Below are 18,630 nucleotides of genomic sequence, written 5' to 3' on the forward strand. Positions count from 1 at the left end.
CTCTCAGCACAGAGCCCCATCCATCCACAGCTACACCCTGTAACACCAATGAGCTCCCTCGTGTAGCACAACTGGCTTTTTGTGCTCTAAAACTTCCACCGCAGCCGGCTGAAATCCATACACATATTTTACTTTAATTAAATTTCAATGACAGAGATGATATGATGTGCTGGTTTAAGTCGTTGCTTGATGCAGCTCGGCATCAATGTCTCTCTCGTTCCAGACAAGACAGGCAGCCTCCTCCTCCTCCTCCTCCTGTGTTTCGTGCCAAGCAAGATGCTTGTCCTCTGAGAGAGGAACCATTAGAGGAGAATGGCTCAGAGTGATGCCTGCCAAAATAAATTCTGCTCCTCTGACAGAAAATATGCATATGTCCTGTGTTTCCCCTTGTCTAGCAGCTGTTTATGTGTTCTCTGCCCTGAAAAGCCTCTCGCCTGTCTGTCCTGGACAAGAAACCCCCTCCAGCTGATTAAAGTGAAAATGTCATAACTCAATTAGAGGTGGTAATGAAACGCTCTGCACAGCAGCGCTGAGGTGGGACAGTTTCATCAACACTGGCTTCAGTAATCACGGTCCATCCCTCATTTTCATTCGCCCCTGGAAGTGTTTGTCCATTCATATCTCTTAGACCCAGAGGACAGTCTTCAGCGGAGGAGCAATAGCTTGAGGAGACCAAATTCTATATTGAGATTGTTTATTATATTTAGATAAGGCTTCACAGGAAATTTAAATTGTCAGTTCTTCCAGTTTTAATGAAATTTGATATCAAATTCCTTTCTAACATACTGAAAATCAACACTAAATGTGGTATGCAGCTATATTCCCTTACTTGATATTATATATAAAAACAAATTTTACTCACTATTTCTATACAACAACCTTCTAGAAAGCCACACAGTATATAACAGACATTTCTTTTAACATACAAACACATGAAATCTGAGTTACCTGGGTTCTGTGGGTAGGCGGGGCCCCCGTTGATGTGAGGCTGCTGGGAGGAGACGGAGGGTGCGCGGCGGTAGGTGCCAGTGGCCGACACCATGGAGGCCGAGGAGGTGGTGGAGGAGTTGTGACGGGAGATCTGGCGGGAGATGGTGCCGAACTGGGACATGGGGATGGGACCCAAGCCGGGGCCCTGGGGCACCGAGGCTGAGGAGGCCGCCACTGGAGGAGAGACACAGACACGCTGAATTCAACAACTCAGTCACTTTTAGTGGTGAATTTACATTTCTTTTTTCAGAATAGTAAGTGTTGATTTGCAGTACAGATCCATCAGCTGAAACATTTCCATGTTTCTCACATTCTCTGTTGTAAACTGTTTTCTTGTCTGTAACAACATCTATTGCTCTGTCCGTCCTGGGTGAGGGATCCCTCCTCTGTTGCTCACCCTGAGGTTTCTCAGATTTTTCCCTGTTAAAAGGGTTTTCTATGGAGTTTTTCCTCAGTGGATGTGAGGGTCTAAGGACAGAGGATGTTGTTATGATGGGATTAGGGCTGTCAGTTTAACGTGTTCATTAGATTAATTAATTACACTGCAACTTAACGCGTTATAAAAATTAACGCAATTAATTCTGAGATTCTGAGTGGCAATTCAATGCGCAAGCACTTTAAATTTGGCCCATTGAATGACCCGTAGACTACTTGGCAGTGGCATGTCACTGTAGCACCAGCACCGAGGAACTTGTCCGGATGTGTTGGTCACTTCCCACCTGCGTCGCTAGTCAAAGCCGGTGACAACAGACTGACCGACATGGACGCGACTCACAGCCCGGACACACTGCCCGTGGAAGCGGAGCGGGAGCAGCGCGTCCTCGCAGGCACTTGGCTCGCTGCGCAGGGAGCAGCTTCTCCTGCTCTCTCCGTGCCGGTCAAACACGACTCCAATCGCACAGGTCTGTCTCTAGCTCTTTATGAATGGATGTGTGTGTGTGTCTCGTGTGCAGACGCAACTGACAAATATTTATAGACGGACAAGCAACAACTTACTGTAATTCATCAGCATAATTATTTTATTTTGAAAATTGACCGGATTTTCTTGCCTTTTCTGTGCCCGACTTCCTGTCTGATACGATCTGGTCTATCCAGCTTGACAACAGCGCTCGCGGCTCACGTGAAAAATAGAACAGAAGCCGAACTGAAGTGCTGCAGCGCGCGAGCCTCCGTGGGCACGCCACCCCACAACGTGGGATGTGCGGCCAGTCAGATCGGGTCAGATAGGTTAATGGGCACCAATCAGAAACTGCCTCCGCTCCAGGGCGCTGTGGTGGATGTGCTTGACCAGTTTATTTTTTCTTTATTTCATTTATGAAACGCACTTTACCAATAAAAATGTGGATTTCAAATCTTCTCTCCTTAGTGTATTCAATTGATTAGTCATGCAATACAATTTTGTAATGTCCTAGAATTCAAATTCTTATTTGGCCTTTAGCAGATATGAGATTAAAATGTGATTAATTAATTAATTACAAATCCTGTAATTAATTAGATTAATTTTTTTAATCGCCTGACAGCCCTAGATGGGATGTAAAGCCCTTTGAGACAAACTGTTTGTAAAAACGTGCTATACAAATAAAATTGCCTTGCCTTGCCTTGTATCCAATGTAAGTAAAAATGATAAGCTGCTAATAAAACAAAAAAATTTAAATTCAGTTTTTAGTTGTCAGTCTACTTAAAGGGATAGTTCACCCAAAATTCAAATTTCACTCATTATCACTCATGTCGACTAAGAGCTGTGAGAATTTTCAGAGTCCTCCGTTCCTTCTCTGAGTTACGGGGGGGTCCACGCAGCAGTATTTGTCCATATAATGGTTGTCAATGGATACCAACTTTCTTCGTCCAAAAAGACACACCAAAAACATCCAAATACCTCCATAGTGCTCGCCTGTAATGTCCCTCTTGTATTGAAGCCCCGACATGAGAAATTGTTCCGCCGGTCACAGGAAGAGCAGTGAACTGAGACACTGGGAGCTTCCGCTACAAACAAGCTTAAAATATAGACTTATTTAATTTTTTTCAGAACAATTTCTCATGTCGGGGCTTCAATACCAGAGGGACATTACAGACGAGCAGTATGGAGGTATTTGGATGTTTTTTGGCGTGTCTTTTTGGACGAAGAAAGTTGGTATCCATTGACAACCATTATATGGACAAATACTGCTGCGCGTAACTCAGAGAAGGCACGGAGGACTCTGAAGATTCTCACAGCTCTTAGTCGACATGAGGGTGAGTAGATAATGAGTGAAATTTGAATTTTGGGTGAACTATCCCTTTAATCAATACTACATATCCATAGAGATAAATGTCTTTACGCTTTAATATTTATAGCTTCTCAGGCACTAGAATGAAGAAGTGCATAAATAATGCCAGGATTTATATCAATGTCTCAATTTACACTGATGTTTGAGTGAGGAAAAATGAGCCAGTGACCAAGAAACACACACAGTGATGGATAGATAGGACCTGACAATTGTCCACGAGCATGGACAGCAGTTAGTGGACACTGTGATGAGCAGCGAGGTGAGCAGAGCTTCTGAGTCTCACCTTGCCCCAGACTTGGAGGGGAGGGGGTGGGAACTGCTAGAGGGATGCCCACTCCACTGCTCCCACTGTTCTCCCTGCCGCCGCTGCCCCCACTGCTGCCACTGCACACAGAGAAGAGAGTCATCATTAGAGGATGTGAGACAAACTCAATTACACGGCAGCGGTTGACATCCTGTCATTACTCTCTCATACGTCACTCTGTCATAACAATATTGAAGCGTCACTGTGGCAACAGGTTCTGTGAACGTGCTGCATGCAGATTCCTGTCTGCCTCTCTGAGCACCAATCTGGGAGCACGCTGTCACATTTGCAGTCAGTGTCATAAAAACAACGTGAGAACCAGAGAGTTATAGTGTCAAATTTGAACACTGAATTATTTCTTTTAAAATACATTAAATATTATATTAGTTAATGAAGTTATTATTGCACTATAGACTTAAGGATGGTTATCACAACCACACAAGGGCACCCAAGAAATAATTAGAACAATAAAACTGAGATGTGATGTTATCATTAATGAGAGTAACTACCAACATTAAAACAGCAGCACAGTGACATTTTTTAGTTGTGTTTGCATTGTTCACCAAAATAGTGTGAATAATGCTCTGACTTTTGGCTTTAATTTAAATAAGCTTTGTCCTCTGTATTAGCCTAGTATAAAAAGTGGACAGCTGTAGCGCAGGGGCTCATCAACCAGGCTGCTGTTACATCCTCAGCTCTGAGAGGTAGGTGTGTGTGTGTGTGTGTGTGTGTGTGTGTGTGTGTGTGTGTGCGCGTGTGTGTCTGCGTGCGTGAAAGCAACGATTGAAATTAAAATGAGGTCATTACATCACAGTTAGGAAGTTCACACATCTCATTTCAGGGAAATGATCATCTCATGGCAATTCTAATTAACCTGGTGGATACTGAAATAATACACAGTAAGAATGTACAGTCTAGCCTTATACATTATTACAGTGGTAACGGAGTCACAGCATCAAACTGACTAGTCATAGCAGGAGTAGCACAGGGGGGTATTTCAGAAAGTGGGTTATGTGAAAACTCAGAGTAAGTGAACCCTGAGATGAGGGAAACTCTGAGTTTTCAGTTCCAGGAGGAAGAGAGGAAACTGAAACTCTGGGTCTGTTACTGTGGTAACTGACCCTGTGAACATAACCTGCTCTCTGGCAGGTTTACCTGAAGAAACCCTGAGTCTGGTGGAGCTGTCTGACGGGACGGTCCTTTCCTTCTCAGTCCCATCATGTTGAAGCAGAAATAATTCACATAGCTTTACAACAGGAGGAGAATTTAGATTCATTTAGACGAGCTCTCGTTCCCTGAGCCGAACAGTACCGCTTCTCCGGCCGCACATCGAATATCAGGCTACACGTCACCGCTGATGTGCTCTCAGATCCTCTTGGTATTATTATTTTTTTTTTTAATTTATCACTTTGCAGGTTAATCAATCACCTTCTATCAGCCAGAATAAAGAGAAATAAGTCACATTTCACTTGGTTTTCTTTATTTCCCACAGATAAAAGTAACCATACAGTAAGTAGGCATAGCCTATTTGATTTTTTCTAACAACGCAATTCCGTGTTTCTAATTGCCGCCGCATTTAAGATAAGATAAGTCAGTGATTCTCACTACGACCACAGCCGTGTTACTTTTTTCTTTTTTCTTTTTATCGTTTATAGCAGACACTCATTTCTACTAATTGTTATTCATCCCTTTCATTTGATTGGGTCTCGTAGCCTACATAGACATTTTTGCATACAATTTTTTCTATGTATTTTGTGTTGTGGCTGTATTTTTTGCATTTTTTTGGCACCACATTATGGTGGTGTCCATAAAATTTTCTATATATTTGTTATATTATTGTTAAAGAAAAGAAAAAAGGTGGCATACATTGTGATAATACGTGATGAGGTTACCCTGTTTATACTGATTTGTCTTGGCTCGATTGTGGATGGACACGCCCCCCTCGAGCCCCACACACCTGTACCTATTTATCCTCTCATCAGTGTTCTGTGCCAGTACACCCTGAGGAAGACCTATGTGAGGTCGAAACGTCGGTCCTTTTTAATAAATTATATATATTTTTTCTACATCAAGGCTATGAGTTGAGCGATTGCTTTTTTCTTCCTTCACTTTTTTCTTTTTAGAACATGTCTGCTTCCTGTTTTCTCCCCTGTTGCCATGGTGAATCAGAATATCGGAGCTCCATTGATGATGGCTTTTTACTAGTCGTCAGGCACGAGCTCAACGTACTCAGAGTCGACTTACCTACCTCAGTACCTAACTCAGATCAGCTGTTTTGGAACTAAAAACTCAGAGTTCAGGGATAGACTGAAAACCTCCTTTCTGGAATACCCCCAGGTGTTACTAATCACCAATAAGGAGCTCTCTCCTGGACCAGCAAGCACATGGAGCAGCTGAATCACTGAGATCATTGACTAATAGTTACACCTGTGACACGCTGACACAAAAGGGTGCACAGGTGTTTGATCTTCTTCTGCTAATGACAGGTTGTAGTTGAAGTTCCTTGAGGTCAACAGACTCCACACACACAACACAGGGCCAAGATGTATGCTGAACAGCTGCTCTGCCCTCATGGGTGAAACTAAACTAAGACATGAGAGAGAATAAGATGATTAAAAGTCATGGAGCCTGTTGACACCCACACTGTCCTGAGAGCAGCTCTAATCAGGCAGTAAGTGAAAACGGCAAAGCCTCACAGGCCAATGAGTTCTGATTTATTGTGCATCATTTCACTTGCTATCGTCGTGATAGAACAGTGTGCTGTCTGTCTACTTTCCAAACATGCTTCTTTGATCTTCACACCTCTTTTAAATTCTGGTTAGTTGTGGAAGCTTGACTGTGGTTTGCAGGGTGTGAACGAAGTTGCTGCAGAGTGCAGATGTGGTTAATGTGAACAGTTTTTCGGTTTATCGACACAAGTTGAGCACAAAGGTCTCTAGAAATAGATGAAACGTCACTTTGAGGATGAACTACCTGTGTGTCCTGGGCCTCTGGTTGAGCGAGGCTGTGCGTGCAGGGCTGTGCTGGCTGCCCAGGCGGGCCGGGCTGGTCATGTAGTCATTAGGCACCACAGGAGGCTTCACTGGCTCCAGTGTCTTGTAGGGTGTGTTACGTCTGGACAGGACACAGGTAAGGAAAACACAATGATCAATTCAAAGTGAGACAAAGTACAGACTTATAGGACGAATCTCCTTGTTGTTTACAACTACTTCCAGGTAGAAAACCAGCATGAGAACAACAGTGACAGACGAGAGTTTCGCTATATATATATAATTTTTCATGTTACTATATCGCCGTTTAGTCTATGAAACCAATGATTAGACAAACATTACTATTTATGTGTGCACATTTTTGTAATTAGTCATGGTTATCAGAGATTAGCTGGGCTAACGGTTACCTGTTTAACTTTAATAACTCAGTGACTCAATAAACGGTCCATGAAAAAATATTTTCTCCAGCGGATATCAGTTACAACATGACTGAGCTAACTGGAGTAGTTTCATGTCGTGTCCGACAACGGGAGGGTTTTAACAGCTGATGTCCAGATGTTAGCTTTGCTACCGCCGTTAGCTTAGCTACCACCGTCAGCTGTCCCTGTCAGCTGCAGCCACTGATGCTTTCTAGACACTGTGATTCCCCCAAACTGAATAAATACCACACATTGCAACACAAAACAGACACACACAGAAATAGTAATGTTTCTTCAATCATTTCAGATTTGTCTAAACGGTGATAGGGCGTGAACAATATGATATATATATAGCTAAACTCTCGTTCGTTACTATTGATCTCATTCAAATTACGTGCTGGTTTTCTACCCGGAAGTAGAATGTAAACAAAGCGATTCGGTCTATAAAGCCAGCTCGGGTGGTCCTGGTGTTAGAAACAACCACTGTGCGATATTTGAACGGTCTAAAGTAGTGTGGAAGTGTCTCTACCAAGGACATATTTCACTGAATGCCATAATTGCATTCTAAAAACTTTAAAAGCCAGTGCTGTGAGTTCTCACCCCAGGGTACCACGACCAGCCATAGGGGGACTCGGGGGTTTCTGTGTTGGTGGATTGGTCCTGGACAGCGTCCCACCACCTCGCCCTGCTGCGTTGTTCCCATGTTGCTGGAAGAGCAAATATGAGTTAAAAACGGTGCTTTTGTGCGATCTGAATAGCTGCCACCAGTGTTTCCCCTGCTGTTTGATTTTAAAGCTGGGGAGTCTGATAAGCAAAACTAGGATTATTTCTACAAAAGCTCATCTCATCTTTGGTTTTAACATATGTTTGTGGGGAAACACTGGCACAAAGGCCTTCCTGTCCACAGACAAATATAAAGACATGAAATAGGAGACAAGGAGAGATGTAAGGAAAAGGACACGGCAGCACTGAATTCATGACTGCTGCCTTATACTGAGAAGAGAAACGGGATACCACTCACTACTAGTCACGTGGATGACCAGATAGAGGACATAAGAGTATGTATTAACGAGTAAACATGAAATATGATGTTTCATATCCCCTGTAATAGGTACATGGATACCTTGACACTGTAGCTGAGTTGTATTATTACATGAGAAAAAGAGGAGAAGGACAACCGTCTCTTACCTTGGCTTTAAGCCACTGAGTGCAAGCAGGCAAAAAGAGAAAGACAGAAAACAAGACATGCTCATTGGTTAATGGTTAAAAAAGCAAGTAATATTATCATCATTATTATTATTGTTATTAATATTTTTATAGCAAGCGTGAAATATAAGCATTTTGTATGTACTATGTAATTACACATCCAATAGACACAGGAAAGAAAAGGAGTAGAAACAGGAGGGGCATAAAGGAGACTAATGTACAGTATATTCATAATAGTAAAACACTGTTTCCTATAAAGTTGGAATAATTTTGATTCTAGACACGTTCCTCTTTTTATTCCTATTTGCAGGTATACCAGGTGCAGTGATTCCCAGTTACCAGTTTTGAAACGATATACTGTACCCTCTATCACATCTATCAAGAATACATCACATTGTCACAATCATTTCATGAGAGGAGTAAAAGAGAAGAGTAAAAACATATTTTATTCCATCTTTATGGGCAACAGTGTATACATAATTTATTCTAATGTTAGATAAGTGTGTGTGCATGTGTGCTGCATACGAGTGTATGTGTAGACCCACAGGTGGTATCACACTGTGCAAAGGTGAGTAATGCTTTCTCTCTTTCAGTAACAAGGTTTAGGGCTGACGACGCAGACAATGGTTTTCCTTGTCAGCACAAAATTACATTTTCAACTCAATTTCGACTGATAAACTAATTGTTTTAGCATTCAACTCATTCTCAGCTCATCTTGAGTCAAATTTTATGAAAGGTTTATTGCAATATGTGGCAGCTTCTCTGTTGCAGTGAAGTGAAACTGATCATAAACCTGTGTGTGTGCGTGATAATACACTGTGTGAATCAGTGTCTAGACGTGTGTTACTGACTGTAATCAGAGTGAGAATCATTTAAGTTGAAATAATAAGCGGTGGCTTCACTGCTACACAGCTTTGCTGACGTTTTCAGTGTTGCTATGAGAAAAAAAAAACCCACTAAAGCACAGTGAGGTCATAAATAACCCGAGTGAGGTGTTCAGAGTGTCGGAGCGGCTGAAACTATGTCACCCTGGTAACTGCCAGTAATGCCAATAAAGGCTATTATGGTGGAGGGGTGAGCACAGTCACCCGTAAAAGTGTGAATGGGTCTTTCCGTGCTCCAGTCTGACTTCCCATCAACCCACGGGTGAGTTCCCCCGGCTGTGTGGAGGAAAGGCAGAGGGGTGGCAGTGATCACACCTCCAACGCTCCAGGGAATCCACCACAGCCAGGAGGAAACAGGCTGGAAGGGATGCAGCACTAATAAGCCTCTGTTTACTTTCCACACATCTCCCAGCACCAGCACAGAATGAACATGTATGAAAACATATTCACATGTACACAAACACAGCTACTCCTCTCACAATTCTCTTTCTGTCTGTGTGGCGGCTGGGCCAGCGGGGAGGATGAAATGATATCAATCCGTTCATATTCTGAATTATTCAAAGGCATGTGTGTGTGTTTGTGAGAGAGAGAGAGAGAGAGAGAGAGAGAGAGAGAGAGAGAGAGAGAGAGAGAGAGAGAGAGAGAGAGAGAGAGAGAGAGAGAGAGATGTGGAAAATATGGAATGTGATATGCATTCTACACTGAGCCAGACAAATGCACATCCATGACATCCACACACACACACACACAGAGCCAGACAGAGAAATCACAGAGAATTTAAAATGAATCAGCCAAGCAGTCTTCAGTCCCCTGAAGTTTTCTTGTCTTCTAAAATGATGAATCCAAACCTGATTAAAAACACCAACCCTGATTAAATTAGAAGGTGCTCTGCAGATGTAGAAATCCCAGGATAAGTCATCTTAAAGGGATAGTTCACCCAAAATTCAAATTTCACTCATTCACCCTCATGTTGACTAAGAGCTGTGAGAGTTTTCAGAGTCCTCCGTGCCTTCTCCGAGTTACGGGGGGGTCCGCGTAGCAGTATTTGTCCATATAATGGTTGTCAATGGATACCAACTTTCTTCGTCCAAAAAGACACACCAAAAAACATCCAAATACCTCCATACTGCTCGTCTGTAATGTCCCTCTTGTATTGAAGCCCCAACATGAGAAATTGTTCCGCCGGTGATTTGCACTGACACAGGAAGAGCAGTGAACCGAGACACTGGGAGCTTCCGCTACAAACAAGCTTAAAATATAGACTTATTTAATTTTTTCGGAACAATTTCTCATGTCGGGGCTTCAATACAAGAGGGACATTACAGACGAGCAGCATGGAGGTATTTGGATGTTTTTTGGTGTGTCTTTTTGGACGAAGAAAGTTGGTATCCATTGACAACCATTATATGGACAAATACTGCTGCACGGACCCCCCGTAACTCAGAGAAGGAACGGAGGATTCTGAAAATTCTCACAGCTCTTAGTCGACATGAGGGTGAGAAGATAATGAGTGAAATTTGAATTTTGGGTGAACTATCCCTTTAAGATGTCAGCCTACTGTTACATGTTGTCTCATGTAAGCTGAATTAAATTAAAAAGGAAACATAGCTGTACATTTTCTACCATCTACATGGATCTGTGTCCGATTCCTGCAGAGATCCGTCATTTGCAGCATCGGTGAATGATGCTTTATTTGCATAGTGAGCCGTGCCAGACGAGTCTCGGTGGGAGCCAGCTCTCTAAGGAGGAAACACCGGCTTCTGAATTTGAATGAGTTGGATGTTTGAAAATCAGCGGACAGCCGCTATCTCAACAGAGACAGACAGGGGGCAGAGGGATGAGAGAGGGTGACTCAAACACGCCGTGGAAATGTAGTAGAACCGAGAATCGATGCACACATGGGCACGACACACACAACAAACAAGAGTGCTTTATGAAACGGGAAAAGAAGAAGAGGGGAGAGGAAGGAGCGGATGGATCATGGGGAGAGAGGATAAAAAACTGAAGAAAGAGCCGGAAAGCGGTTTGAAAGAATATTTTCCCATGATTCAAAAGGGGGATGTGATGGCGTGAGTAACACTTGGCCAAGATGTCTCTTCCCTTGCTCACACTCTGGGCTGCACACACACAAACACCCACACTCTTAATAACTTCCAGCTTAGGAGGCCCGTTACTCAGCAATGAGCAAGATCTTGGACAGGAGAAGCTTTTCAGTCAGCGACCAACTTCACATCTCATTCTTGGACGAGTCTTTCTTACATTTCAAGGCGTTTCTGTAGTTAATTAACTAAAAGGCCTGCGTATTGATCGGCCTGCGCCGCGGGTGTGAGTGGATGTGTGTAAGTAGATCATGGAAGCAGGCACTCAGCTTGTTCACCAGGTGTGAACTTGACTAAGTGTGTGTCTTCCTGTCTTGCAAAACCGACGCTGCAAATCAAGATAGCATGTGAAGAAATAACTTAAGAGATTTAGCTGCAACTTGTGGTGAAGCTGAGAGCTGGCTGTTCATGTCTCTTGTCATCTTTCTTTAAAAACCAACAGTGACAAGAGCTGCAATGTAGCTAAGAAATAAAGACTGATATTAATAGACCTTTTAAAGGTCCAGTGTGTAATATTTGTCAAGGTTTATTGGCAAAATCTGAAAAACTACCAAAATATTTATTTTATAATATAAAATAAAATCTGTTTGGTTTTCATAGTCTTATAATTTTTTTTGTATATACACATATATATTTATGTATTTTATACATATAGCATTTTACACACTGGACCTTTAAAGCAGAACTATGCAAGTCGGCCGGAAATAGCTCGCTCCTTCACTGGTTTCTCTTTTTTTCCCTCTCCGGAGCTCCCCCACAGTTCTGGGAGGCACATGTCACTGTCATAAAAAAAAAAAAAAAAAACTCGCCCCCACCTCCTCCACCTCCTCCACCCCCTCCACCCCCTACACGTGCTTGTGTTTACATTGGAAGCTGCTGAAGGTAGAGAGCGGTGTTTGCTAAGCCCTGCTAACACGGAGCTAATGCTAACACGGAGCTAACGCTAACACGGCCACACACAGACACAAATACATACACACAATAGGTTCCAAAACGCGAAGGGGTGTGTGTGTGTCATGATGTATTACATTATCTTATAAAAGATCCATGGTGTGTGTGTGTCTGTGTTAGCATTAGCTCCGTGTTAGCATTAGCTCCGTGTAGCCACAAGTCGAACTTCATCAGTAGGCTACAAACATTCCGTGTCTCCATGGTCAAACCAATCACGATTCGTGACATGCATGACGTCATCTGGGGGGGGGGGGGGGGGGGGGGGGGTGAGCGCATTGGCCTAGACCCCATTCACCTCATAATAGGTCACTCAACCATCACAGTGTCTCTGAGCCACAATAATTACAGCCGAAATCCTGCATAGTTCTGCTTTAAGTCTGAACAACAACAAAAAAACAAAAAGAATCTTACTTTGACGCCGTGTCCCACATCATCCAGCAGCGTGTAGTCGATTGGCTTTCGAATGTAGCGCACTGGCCGCTCCATGTTGCCCGGGGCGATGATCTTATGGGTGCGAGAGGTGTTTTTGTTTGTGGTCAGGATGCCGATCTCCCGACGGGCCACCTTCTCTTTATGAATGTCCACCGTCTGCAGGACAGAGAGAGGACAGTGAGCAGTGGGATCCAAGACACACTCTGGTTTTAACTTTGCATATTGTGAAGTCTCCACATGCGTTCACTCAACTCAAGTTGCCCGTTTAATATAAAGGCCTCCCTGTTGCCCGTTACAGTGATTTACTTTTAATGTAAACTCAACACTTCCTCCATCTGTTTCACATTAAAAACCTCCCAGGAACTCAGGGGCTGTAATCACCTCACTCCCTTTCTCTGGACAGATTTAATACTCAATTTATTTATCTTGCATAAAAAAGGGTTCAAGTGGCTGCAGCAGGAACAACATGACCATGTATTTAATAACACCTTTTTTATTCAAGCGTATTTACATGAGATCTAGTGATGAGCCAATGTTGGGACTCAGCCCAGTCAAAATGGAGGACAAGACCACATGGCTTCTTTGTCTCCCAGACAAAGGAAAACCATTGAACTCAGCCTCCCAGCGTCCTTCACCTTTTCACCTAGGTGTGGAACCTCCTCTACTGACCCCCCATTGGTCAGGTATGGCCCCAGGACCCGTGAGGTCACAGGCCATATAAAAGGAGAAGTGCCCTTCTCTCTCTCTCTTCGCTCTCCCTCTCTTCTTGGTGATTCTCAGAATGAGCTGCCGCTCCTCTCAGCTCCTCACCTGGAGCTACTGCTACAGCTCTCCAACCTCCATGAGGCCTGCACAAGGCAGACACCTCCACTGGTAGCGCCGCGAGTGCCTACCAACTGACTCAAGAAAAGGAACCAGCTAGCACGACGCAAGGTCTGCTAGTTTAACTGTTTCAAAATGTTGAACTATCCCTTTAAAGCAGAAGTAAGCGATCTGGTCGTTTTGGCTAACTTCTTGTCAGCCGATGGAGTTGGCAGTCCCCGCCCTCGTCCCTACGTCACCACATTCACGCGCATCCCTTGGCTGCACACACAGAGAGGACCGCCCCTTTATGCCGTTCTCTCTCCTCATTGGATAAAGGTTGTAGGATACAAGGAAAGTTTTCTCCTCGGCTTACAGCAGAGCAGAGTGACTGACAGACCCGTGTTTCAGACCAAACACTCCATATAAGTGATTGCTGTCGGAAGATAGAACTATTTAAGACTTACATTAACACAAATATTCCTAATATACTTCTGCTTTAACAACAGCTTTGATTACAGTAAGGCATTTCACAACTCCACCAGTTTAGCCCATATTGTGTGTGTGATATCAAACACCAAAATTAACATGTGTTTATATGAAAAAGAATCTCATCCACTTCATTCCTCTGTGGGCTTTTAAAGCCCACGGCCTCCCACTGCTTGGACACACACTCCGAGTGCATCCGTCTCAACTCCCATTGACCCACTATTCTGCTCCATCGGCCTACACCCTAGGGCCCTTCAGACGAAGCTCGCCTTTAACCCCTCGCTGCAGGACCAATTGAAAACACCAATGACCTCCATCTCTTCAGCGATTAGAGTCATCATCGCTCACAGCACCTACTCACAGCGGGCGTCTGCAGGGACCGGCCTTCAATTTATGAATGATAGATGAAACTGGAGCAAGTGAAGGATGAGGAGGAGGGGGGGGGGGGGGGGGGGGGGGTACTGAATGAAGAGGATGGAGGGCTTCATCTGTAGAATGAGGTCACGCTTTGGAAAAGAGTACGCACTTCATGTATTCTTAAATAAACCTGTAGTACATTAGATGACAACAGTGACATTTGTGTGTGAGACTCTGTAATTTTGTGTGTGTGTGTGTGTGTGTACCCCACATAGCAACAAGGTCACACATCAATCACCATTCAGTGGACGTGACAGTTCCACTGCTGCAGCCGCCTGCGCGTGGCGGCTGGAGATGAAAAATTCAGTTTCAGAGATTGAGAGTCTGATAGGTATTGTGAAGTTGACCTGCAGCTGCCACTCCCTCGTGCTGTGTGCAACCCTCTGTGTGTCTGTTGCATGTGATCGACAGCCAGTATAGACATATACTGCATATATTTTTAGAGAGAGAGAGAGAGAGAGAGAGAGAGAGAGAGAGAGAGAGAGAGAGAGAGAGAGAGAGAGAGAGAGAGAGAGAGAGAGAGCATGCTCGGCTCTTTTTTTAGGAGAGGAAACTGAGGCGACACGCCCAGCTTCAGCTGGGAAGTAAGAAAAGCCGCCTACTTCCTGCCAGTGATAGGCGAGTGGAGGTAGACTGCAAACTGAGAACAACAAAACTCACAAGCACACAGAGAGATGAAGACTGAAGATAGAGATGGAACATGAGTAAACTGAGAAGCTTTTGATAGGCCGCCATGATCAAAAAGACAAGAAGATGAACAAAATAACAAACTTTGTAGTCTCCAGATTTAGGAGACCAGACTACATTACTTAAAATGAACACACACTGAACAGCAGACAACAGATGCTGTACCACCTTGTGTTTATAGGCATTAGCACTCAACACTACCATGAATCATGACAATGGGGAAGCATTAAAACATCATGATGGTAGACATCCGCAGGTGATGGCTGGATCCTCTCAGCTCTGCTGTTGGATGAAAAAGTGAGCTAATCTTTATGAAACATCTAGACATAATGACTGTTACCTAATCGCCGTCTGTCCTTCCTGCACTCTCTCTCTCTCAATCTCATTTTCTTTTGTAATCCTTTTACACTAATAAACATCTGGCTGTCTGCTAAACCTGCGGCGAGTGTCTGAGAGCGCACACACAGCTGTAGTTTTTTCACTGTCGGATCCGTGCGGCAGGTTCAACCTAGTAAATCTGTGCTTCAGCAGAAATTCTCCACAGCTCAGTGCTGTTGCTGTAGACATTTGCTTTTGTTTAAGAGTTATTGGCAGGAGGGAAATATGATGTAGTCTGAAGTGAGATTAGAGGGCACGTAAACAGATGTGTGATTTCATACATCAATGATCTCATGTATGGCTCGGTAACAAGTCCACAAATCAGACATTTCTACTCCCGACGCTAATATTGTAGAGTTTTTGGACCAAAGCTAACAACTGTCTGGATTTGTGTCATTACCATTTTTTCATTTGCATTCACATATAATTCAAGGTGCTTTCTGCACTTGAGAGGACTTGACCAATTGAAATCGAGCTGCAAGAGACACAAGTGGGTCATTGAGTTGATGAATGACAATTTTTTTTTAGAGGAAAAGGGAAGAGATGAATCAGAAAAGCAAAACGGCAGACAGGGCTTAAAGGGGGATGGAAAAGGTCCTGCATTTCTTTCCATGGCAGTAGAATCAAAAAAGAAGCTTTTCTATTTTGTTTACTGTGGCACTGGCTCGGGTTCAGATACTATAACAGAAGGCGCACACAACAGCCATTCAATTTAAGCTGATGCACAATGAGGAGGAACAGAGTGCCACCGCTCTGCTTTGATTGAACACGCTGTTGGTTTGCATTTAGTTAGTAGTATCTCTTGGATAATTATGCGACAGCCCACTCTGTCTATGGGCTTGCAAATCCTACAGAGTTGGGACTTGGGATTTTGGCAGCGACGCTTGGCTACCGTCCTCCTCCTAATCCCATTTAACTCTTTCAAGTCAGGACAATTTCCACAACCTAAACTGGAGAAATACTTGGCACCACTGAGCAAGTTGTAATTTAATTTCTTGGGACGTCACTGCGAGGATAATGAATGTATGCTGTGGAGAGGATGGATGGATGGATGGATGAGATGAGATGCATGTATAAATTAATTTACTTTTCTCTTGATTCATGCAATCTGGGGCGCTTCCAACCAATTCACACTCGGAGATATCGACTTTGACAGAGCAACATGGATCTCCGTATGACGGAGCCTTTTATATTTTCTAGCATGTCAAGTGGATTGGCCTTCATAAAGCCTACACAGCCTACATGTTAACGTTGCATCATGTGTGTTGATTGTAGGGATGAACAATTAATTCAAATGCAATCTCCAAATTTCAGGAGGTGTAGTTTCTCAGATTAATGTTATACAGTAAGGTGTAACATAGGCAAGGCAAGGCAAGGCATCTTTATTTATATAGCGCATTTCATACCAAGGCAACTCAATGTGCTTTACATAAAGACAAAACATTAAAAAAGAAGCATAAGACAGTATAAAAACAAACAAAACACTAAAAACAGAGTTAAAAGCAAGAGCAAATAAAAGTAAAATAAAAGAAAATAGATAAAGTTTTAAGTTCTCAGCTATAAGCACGTGAAAAGAGAAATGTTTTTAACCTGGATTTAAACGTGCTTACAGTTGGGGCTGATTTCAGTTCTGTCATAGTACATACAGTACCATGAATGAAGCTTTGTGTACAGAGATGCCTCAGACTATCAATCATAATTCTAAACCGAAGTGAGGACACCTGTTGTTGGTACAAGACCAAACAAAAATCATATCATCATTTCTTAATTTTGTAAAAGTAAGTTACAAAAAAACCCACATCTCGCTAAGTCATTCCTTTGTTTTTCTTGTGATAGACCAATAAGTGTCATTTTGAAACTCTATTGTATCTACATGGTGGTGCACTGTCCGACTATGCTGTATCCCTATACTGATATAAAGTGTTGTTTGTATATAACACAAATTTGATGGTGATCCAAAATCACATCTTGATGAAATAATTCACATTACTATGGTTTCATTCATTTTTCTTGTTGGCGCTTTAAAGCTATGGTAAGTCAGAATGGCTGCAATGAAAAAGTTGTATATTGAACAGACTGGAGCTGATGTTAGTCTCATTCATACTTTGGATCCCACATACAGATAAGTGACCACACTGACTCAGCTGTTTCTGCGACAGTTGTACTGCCCGCTGTTCACGTCAATGTCTGAGGCCACAGAATGCTAATACATCTGAAGAGGAGACATCAAAGAGCAGTAGATAAACCACCGCCGGCCATCTCTTCAGGATCAATAAAAGGCTCTCGTTGTTTCATTGCCACTAAACTCCACTCCATCCAGCAGCAGCAGCAGCAGCACTGTGGAGCGAAGTGGGAGCTGGAAACGCTAACCAGGCGAGAGTGCTGGCGTCAGGATTTCATTTCATCCCTGACAGGCTTAATGAAGCACACAGGGAGAGGACGGGGGGACGCTGGCTGACACTGGCTGACGGGCAGGGTGGCCGCACCGAGCGAGCGGACAGAGAGGGGAAGCGTTTGATAGAGAGAGGACTGCTGATGAAGCAGGAGGGAGTGCAGAGGGGCTGTGGAGGGTTGGCAGCTCCGCCGTGATCCCTGCCCTCTGACATATCTGTCAGTCCCCATCATGTGTGAGTGTGTGACTGGGCACTTTGATGTGATGACAGAATAATATCAGCCGGTGTGAATTTTATTGTTCTGGAATAAGTTTCCTCTATACAACATTAAATCACAGCCATACATCCATTCATCAATATTCCTGAGAAGGCTATAGAAGGGGCAGGGCTTGCTCATGTTTTTTTTTCTCTTGCTTTTAATTGTATGTTTAAAGCAGAAGTAAGCGGAATGTTTGTGTTAACTCATTGAGTGCCAACCACGTAATTTCTCGTTTTTCGTTTACCTTTATCCAATGAGGAGAGAGAACGGCATAAAGGGGCAGTCCTCTCTGTGTTTGCAGCCAAGGGATGCACGTGAATGTGGTGACGTAGGGACGAGGGCGGGGACTGCTAACTCCATCGGCTGACAAGAAGTTAGCCAAAACGACCGGATCGCTTACTTCTGCTTTAATGTTTACAATTTTGGGGGGTTTTATTTAAATTTTTAAAAATTGGATTATGTTTTTTTTTCCCCCCATTTTTCCAATTCCTACTGTTAAATGTTTTGTTTTTATGTAAAGCACATTGAGTTCCCCCTTGGTATGAAATGCCAATATAAATAAAGCTGTCTTGCCTAACATAATGTGACACTAGTTCTTAAATAAATACTATTATAAACACTATTGATTATTTACTAATCAATGTCAGCTGATTTTTAAAATCAG

At 43.2% G+C, this 18,630-nt stretch overlaps 1 protein-coding gene across 1 annotated transcript in view; it reads right to left on the reverse strand.

Moving 5' to 3' along the window:
• Positions 1-18,630, reverse strand: part of LOC311000774 (abl interactor 1-like) — a 33,775-nt gene that overhangs the window by 6,623 nt on the left and 8,522 nt on the right. The window contains exons 3-7 of the mRNA XM_083991606.1: positions 12,522-12,698; positions 7,571-7,677; positions 6,535-6,675; positions 3,541-3,641; positions 949-1,164 (exon numbers count right to left, since the gene is read on the reverse strand). Of these exons, the coding sequence (XP_083847732.1) occupies positions 949-1,164; positions 3,541-3,641; positions 6,535-6,675; positions 7,571-7,677; positions 12,522-12,698 (742 nt within the window). The remainder of the gene's footprint in view (positions 1-948; positions 1,165-3,540; positions 3,642-6,534; positions 6,676-7,570; positions 7,678-12,521; positions 12,699-18,630) is intronic.

The sequence above is a fragment of the Trachurus trachurus genome, assembly GCF_905171665.1.
Source record: "Trachurus trachurus genome assembly, chromosome: 17".
Lineage (NCBI taxonomy): Eukaryota > Metazoa > Chordata > Actinopteri > Carangiformes > Carangidae > Trachurus > Trachurus trachurus.